This window comes from Vanessa atalanta, chromosome 6, assembly GCF_905147765.1.
Source record: "Vanessa atalanta chromosome 6, ilVanAtal1.2, whole genome shotgun sequence".
NCBI lineage: Eukaryota > Metazoa > Arthropoda > Insecta > Lepidoptera > Nymphalidae > Vanessa > Vanessa atalanta.
The window spans coordinates 13,745,075-13,752,651 of NC_061876.1; the positions used below are offsets into that span (position 1 = coordinate 13,745,075).

At 41.5% G+C, this 7,577-nt stretch overlaps 1 protein-coding gene across 1 annotated transcript; it reads right to left on the minus strand.

Moving 5' to 3' along the window:
- Positions 1 to 5,031: 5,031 nt before the first annotated feature.
- Positions 5,032 to 7,324, minus strand: LOC125064870. The gene is made up of 8 exons (XM_047672164.1): positions 7,244 to 7,324; positions 7,038 to 7,171; positions 6,870 to 6,956; positions 6,510 to 6,586; positions 6,310 to 6,427; positions 6,136 to 6,208; positions 5,861 to 6,062; positions 5,032 to 5,348 (listed from the first exon to the last, which is right to left on the minus strand). The coding sequence occupies exons 5-8, from the start codon at positions 6,361 to 6,363 to the stop codon at positions 5,081 to 5,083; spliced, it is 597 nt and encodes a 198-aa protein (XP_047528120.1). The 5' UTR covers positions 6,364 to 6,427; positions 6,510 to 6,586; positions 6,870 to 6,956; positions 7,038 to 7,171; positions 7,244 to 7,324; the 3' UTR covers positions 5,032 to 5,080.
- Between the last annotated feature and the right edge of the window lie 253 nt (positions 7,325 to 7,577).

Consider the following 7,577-nt stretch of genomic DNA (forward strand, 5'->3'; position numbering starts at 1 on the left):
TTTTTTTAAATAATTTCGTTTACAGATGTGGGTGAGTGGAAACGGCGTCATAGAGCGAATGCCGGTGAGTAAGGAATCTGAAATTATACATCAACACATTACTCTCGCTAGTAACGGTTTTCGCTTAATTCCATCTCCTTTACAGATTTGGTGCCCGCCCACACCGCCTTCCAGCGACGGCGACGTGTACTGCGAGAGCTGGGCGCGTCCGCTGTACCGTCGCGGCGCCGCCTCCGACGCCTTGCTCCCGCCCGTGCGCTGGCGTGAAACACGTGCCCCACGTTCCCCTCGGCGCGCGCGTCCCGCCCCCCGCGCCGCTCACGCGCCCCCTTCGCTGTTCGAACGCGCCGGCCCGCGGCCCAGGCCCCGCGTGAGACCCCCGCCCACCCCCGCACGCGAACACGCTGCTCCGCCGCCCGACTGGGCTCCCTGTGAGGACGCTGCGCTGCGTCGCGCTCTACGCTTGCAACGTCTGCCACCCGAGCCGCCCGCCGCTCACGCTCCCAACTGGGATTGGCTGTCGGACCTCGTGAATGAGACGGCGCGCGCCTACCGTTCACCGCGTGCCTGTCGCGACCGTCACGACGCGCTCGCCGATCCCGAGCGCGCGCGTCGTAAGCATCGCAAGCCGCCACCCGCGCGACGCCGACCCGACGATGATTCTCCACGTCCGCCGCTTCAACGGCTCGATGCGATGCGCGATGCAGCCGAACGACGTCGTGCCGCACCTAAGCGGCGCCTCGACGACGCCGCCCACCACAACCCCAAACATGCAGCGCTGCTCGCCGATCACGGGGTCGATTACGACGTGCCACCGACTCCAATGGAGGTGGCCATGAGACGCGCTGAGCGTATAGCGAAAGAAAAAATGAAAGCCGGCGCCAGTGGCTCGGCTTCCGCTAATGCGACACAATCGACACCGACCGTTACACCGGCGCCCACTGCGCAGCCGCAACGCATCGTGGTGGCCGCGCACAGTGCACAGGCAGCGCTGGCTAGTGCCGCTGCCGTCGGTAAAGCGGAAGCGGTGAGACGTGCGCGTGTTTCTGGAGAATCGCCACGTGTCGTTGCGCCACCTGCTGCTCAGCTGCTTTACCGGCAACAGTCTCTCGCTGCACGACATCATCTAAAGATATTGCATCACCCTTCACCACCCCAATCGCAGGTATTTTATTACACGCTTATTCATTATCTTTATTACAAATGATATGCTTCAACGAATTTCACTATATCTATAACGTTTCACTCATGATGGCTTTGCAGAGCGGGTCGACGAGCGCGAGTGTGGTGACGGAGGGGGGCGCGGGCGCGGGCGGCGCGGCGCTGCGCACTCTGCAGCTGCAACAGCTGGCGCTGCGCCGCGGGTCGGCTCGCGCTCCGCCGCCGCACGTGGTGCTGGCGCACCTGGCGCCGCCCGCCCACCACGCGCCCGCCGCGCCCGCTGCCGCGCTGGCGCCGCACCCGCCGCAGAGCGCGCAGCCGCCGCAGCACCAGCACCCATCCGATACGCAACAATAAAATATTTAAATAAATGTTGTTTTTTTTTTTTAATTTAATTAATAGTTAATTTCTTAGTTAATTCATTCTGCTTTAATAGCAAAAGAAAAAAATTATAAACCTTTCATATTGTCATATATACTTTGATTTGTAGCTCACTCGGTTACTTTTGTTCATTGAGTTATTAACCGAGCCCCGAGGGTAGCAAGGCACAGGATGGGCAGCGGATGCGATCCGATCCGATCCGCCCCTAAGATGGCGACACTTGTTTAATGTGTAAAAATCTCATGCATTTGAAATTTCTGAATCGTGCAAATGTTTTGTACACCGAAATATATCTTCGGTTTTATTACCAATATTTTTTTTTATCGTTTTACCTACTTCCATTGCAACAGGCCATAAGTAATGAAGTGAGACTACGCCGCTAGTAGTCGCGAGTCGCCGCCGTGAGTCAGTTCTACACGTGTAACCTACTTAATCGAAGAGATCAGCATTTGATCAATTTCATATTAGAATAAAATAATTATTTTTAGCATCCAATATCTGCAACTAGAAAATGATCATTCTCTTAAAATTAGGCTATATATAGAGACTAAGGTAGCGGTAATCACCATTTTAGACCACCAAATGGTCCAAATTTACGCGTGAACATCTTAATTTGACCGAAGAGCAATGGGCCGCCATATTGTTTACCGAAGTGTTATACATGTTTAAATGGTGCAGACGGTTGCAAAATAGTATCGCCGACGTGGGGAGAGATATGCTTAAAGTTGCATTGAGGTTTGAGGAGCGTGTTCCTTTTGGAGGTTGGTGTGTGGTGTGGGGTGGCATTTTGATGATCGCGCGAACGGAACTTGTATTCATTGCCACGGTTCGTCAAAATAGGCAAAAATTTTAATGTAATGCAAGATAATACTCGACCTCATGCCGCTGCACAAGTTCCATAATATTGCGAAAAAGTTGAGATACGTACCATGAATTAACTAACTCGCTGCCCGGATCTTAATTCCATTGAGCATGTTGTGGACAGTTTTAAAAAAGCTGTATATGTAAAAAATCTTGTGCTTACAGCAGTGGCAGGACTTAGAACAGCGATTTTACAAGAATGGAAGAATATTCCGAAGACCGTTTAATAACATTAATGAAATGTATGCTGAGCACCTTATTAAAAGGAAAAAAACCACCTGTGCATCACCTTATTTTTTTATTGTAAAAATCCCAACCAAAACCAAATCTCGTTACATTTATCGTTTTTGACCAAAAAAATTGAATGAATTTTTCCAGTATACAAATATACACCTAAGGATATGGATACTAGGCTGTTATGAAGTTAGCGAACCGAATAATAGGTTTCAATTTAATATTCTTTTTCTTTATTTTCAAAGATATCTTGAACATTGATGCCGTTTATGAGAAATACCTTCAGTGTATACCTCTGTTCCAACCATAAGAGGAGAAAAGCCAAATAAACAACATTTGAGAGCAAATTGAAATGATATCTTTGTTCGAGAGCATTATTAATCTATAATATTCACAATGGATGTGCGAAAAAATTGCGTTTTAAACGTCCACGAAATTGTTATTGTAATTTTGTAAGTAAAATTTAAGTCAATAAATTATAAAATAAAGATAAAAGCAAAAACAAAAATAAAAGGGAAAGAAAATATGATGATAGACAAAGAAGAACGTAAAAATTATGAGGAACCTTTACACGTTACTTGGATTTAAGTCCATTTTCAACCAAATAAATATTTTATAGTGATTCAATTCAAATTATTAAATAAATAAATATAAATTGATTTGAAAGTCGAAATTCGAAGATGCCCATTGATGAAGATGAACACTGGTGTTGTAAGAAATATTAACCATTCCTTACATTGCCAATAAAAATCCCCTGTGCACTTGTTACGTTTGCTCTCACCCTTCAAACCGGAACGCAACCATACTAAGTATTGTTGTTTGGCGTTGGAACCTACCCAGTCCAGTCAAATTGTAGTATTTATTCCTTGAAGCTTCACGTTCAACTCACTTAAATTTTGACATGTCTGTAAAAACATCAACTTTAAAACGACATAACTGCCAACAAATAATTTTGCAGAAACAGTGATTTCTTCCAAGCGATCCACAAAACATTGAATTACGTTCTCGTGACACATTCAGTGGATATTATTATACATCATTATATGTACACAGAGTTCACCTCATCCAACAAAACATCGAATTTTCGCTTGTTAAAATCCTACGGTTGACGGACTAGGTTGACTATTTTTGTGACAAGTCTTGCTGGTGAATGATGAGGAGTTCAAGAATCGAATATCTTACGTCTGTTCGAAATGAACTTATGAAACCATACTTTGGTTTCATAAGGCAAGTTCACTTGCCACCATTCTTGGAACACCATCAGTTGTTACAGAATCAATTTATTTTTCAGCAAGTCAATTTTTAACAGCCTCTAAAAAGCCCAATTGGTCTAATATATATGTCGGCGCAAACGCTTTAAATTGATTATTTAATCAAATTATTTCTAATTAATTTGTAAATAAGTTGTTGTTTATTGTTTAAAAATCAGAAATGAATTAATAATTGTGAAAACTAAACATAAAAATGAATTTTAAATGTTATTTCATTGATTGAACACCTGTGTTCAACAGGTGTTGTTATTATGATGTTTGCTATAAAAAGCAGTGCGACGGTTGCTCGGGGTTCATTCTCATTCGAGCCGTCGGACTGTTCAGACGAACGTTGTGTCCTGATCGATTGTTGAATAAACCTATTATTTTGCTGAAATAGTTTTATTATTTCATTGCAAAATGAGCCATCAAGATCATGTTGGTGAAAGTGACGTCAGCAATGCTGACGTCACGCTTTTTAAAAATAACCCTGGAGGCACTTCTCCGTCATATATAAATTATCTTTCTTTCTATGATAAAGGTATTTTTTTTTAATATTTAATTTACAACATCCACGAGCTCACAGTTGCCCGTGCCTTTTTTTACATTTTACTTTTTTTTTAATTTTGGCATCTCTATATATTTTATATTTTTGCTGAACATCAGCAGATCTTCGCTGGACTTCGAGCTTGTCGTCTTCTTGGAAGACGTGGTCACTGGCAGCTTTTTTTTCAGTTTAAAATATTATATAAATAATATGTGATATAATATATAAAAATAATGTATATAGTGTTTTTTTTTTTAAATCCTATTTACTGCAATCCAGCGGTCCCTGCTCAGTGCTCGATCAGAGAGAGTACTTCTTCGAACGCTAACATTGGTGACCACGATCTTTTTAGTATCGCTTGGCGTATGTTATCCACCCGCCAAGCGTTACTTAAAAGGTTTCTGTCTGTTTTCGATAGACAATGATCGCATCGAATTATCATTTTGACATGTACTCGTATGTACTAACGAAGCCGACTGTACCCGAACACTTCGTAACGTAGAATCACTCGCGTTCGGCACCAATGGCACGTCAGCTATTAATGGCACCGCCATCCCTGTATTAGAAGGACTTATACTTGTCAATAAAACAAACAAATCTTTTTTTATCATTTGATATATGTGGCGAAAAAGATTCAATAAGCAGTTCACACTTGGTGAGTACATGTACATCGACGTTCTATATGGATGAGGCGCAGTGAAGATACCAGGCGTGTGAATGGCTCAAGAACGTCGCCAAGTGCGAGTGTGACAGGACGCATGACTTCGCGAAGCGCGCTAGCCGTTTGTGTTGCGAATACTAAAGGCGGCTGCACTATCGCGTTAAAAGCTAATGCTAAAGTCGGTTTCAGCAACTGATCCGACGCGGCCTGTAGAGCACCCGTCATTACGCTGCGCACTCCCAATAATATGCACCTAAAAGATGAATGAATGAATGAAAGAAAAATGTCTTTCAAATGATGAAAGTTTTGTGAAATTGCTTAAGCTTTCAGTCACATTCTAGCAACAGAGTGGACAAAATATTTGTACTTTGTAATCCAATTGTAATGTATGTACTCGTAGGTAGGACGTGGAAAGCCCTATTCAAATAGGAGAAATAATAACCTCCTAACAGTTTCCTTAATAATGAATTTCCATTCCTTATTGCCCCTAGTCGATGGCCTAAGCAGTTGCCTATCTTACATATATACCTCTAAAGCTGGAATGGTCAATTGGGCAGATTCACTCGAATTATTGCAATTCTGCCCAATCAACCATTCTAGCTTCATAGACATCTTCACTACCTAATGGATAATCTATGTATGTATAAGATTATGGAAATTTATCTTGTTAATGAAACAAAAAAATATATCAATAAAAGTTTTCCAAATTATTGAAAAGTAATGCAGCCAGATAGTATTAATAAGTTAGTAGTTGGAATGTTAAACCTTTCAATCTGCAATACTATCGCAACCGGTACGGCAATCAGAACGCGCGGCACGGCCAGTAGCTCAGACAGCAAGGCAGTGGCGGGTCGCCGGAGGTATCGAGCCGCACGCTCCACGTGCGTTATTCCTGTGGCGTCCCGCGCACACAGATATTCATTGGTCTTTTCAAAGTGGTATACCTCAATGCGGTCGGGTCCTTGATCTGAAGTATACTATGTATAAAAATAGTTACAAAATAATTTATTAAAATGCGTTTAAAAATAGTCTGCTCTTACCACTGTCAAATAATTCTAGACCTTGTCTTTTTGTATCGCACATTTTTTTCCACAAGGATTTCCTTGATTTTTTCTAAAATGAAGTTTTTATGTTATCATTATATTATGAGTATGTAAACAATAATATTGGTAGTATAATAAATCAAAGAGGTTATCAAGTAGGCATAATTTTACCTCGTTTTTGTTTTTGTCCTGTAGGACTGTATTAGCATACTTTCCGTCTGCCATGTCACCAGGAAACGGCGTACCGACTTGTTTGCCCGTATCGAGTAGTGATCGGGCTTTGTCCCAACTTTGTTTAAATAATAGAATACTATTTAGAACCGACTTCTATTAAATACGAAATTGCCAATAACTAAGTGCCAATGACTAACGATTGCTGATGTAGTGCAGCAAAGGCCGGGCAAGCTAACAAAACTGTAGCCGGGATGGTGTTGTTTTCGCCACCTGGCTATTGAGAACAAAATAAATAATCGCTGAGAAATATTACGAGTAATGAGTTTTCTTAGTGGCAAACTAAAAACGACACACTGATATATACGTTTTTGTAGAATTTACAGAAATTGCGACAATGTTAGGTGCAATCATCGTGAATTCAGTTGTAAGTAATCATTTGTAAAACGTTAAAAAAGTATCCTCGAAATATTTATGTCAATTTCGGTTTATATATTAGGTCATCATGTATGTTTATAAATGTACTTCAGTTTAGATATTTAATGTAATTTAGAAGAAACCGTCGTTTGGCACGGAAATACAGCGGTGGGGCTGGAGGCAGCAGGCAGGCGCGTTCCTACCCTCCCCCTCTGTTTCTGCACTACCACCTGTCAAAACGACCACATTATTGTGTTTTATACAATGTTATATATAATCGATATAAAAATAATTAATACATATACTTTTACGTAAGAAGCAGATTGATCGCATATAGATGGTGGTGAAGACGGTAGAGTCGGCGCGTCGCCAGCAGCCAATGCACCACTTGCATGGCTTTGGCTGCATTCAGTAAGCGCACGACTCGAGCTCAACGGTTCTGCTTCTGTAGATAATACAGGTACCACTAATATTCGACTCAAACATGATTCCATGCATATATCAAAGATACTCGTACCTAAGCGAATATTGGCGATCTCGTTTTCTCTTGCTTCAACTCCTCTATTTACTGTTAAGTGACCACGAGGCGAAATGTATGGTTTTGTAATATTTGTCATTTTCATCGTAAGAGTCGAATGACATCTGTGATTTATGAAAGTACATATAAAGTACAGAAACATAAACCGACATTGACGTAAATGAAAAAAAGAGCAATAAAATTTAATGAAAAATAATTTGTGATTGATTGCAAAGAGGTTTCACTTTTACAGCATCTATTATTATTAGTATTTTATTATTAAAGAGTTATTCGGCTTAGACTAACTAATCAAATACAATGAGATTTAGAGAGA

What these genes read in the sequence shown, in the direction of transcription:
- LOC125064870 (XM_047672164.1), bottom strand. Translation starts at nt 6,363, where the DNA reads ATGGCAGACGGAAAGTATGCTAATACAGTCCTACAGGACAAAAACAAA. An exon ending in TCTAGAATTATTTGACAGTG is followed by an intron (nt 6,063 to 6,135) that starts GTAAGAGCAGAC and finishes AGTATACTTCAG; the next exon opens with ATCAAGGACCCGACCGCATT. An exon ending in ATAGTATTGCAGATTGAAAG is followed by an intron (nt 5,349 to 5,860) that starts GTTTAACATTCC and finishes TTCATCTTTTAG; the next exon opens with GTGCATATTATTGGGAGTGC.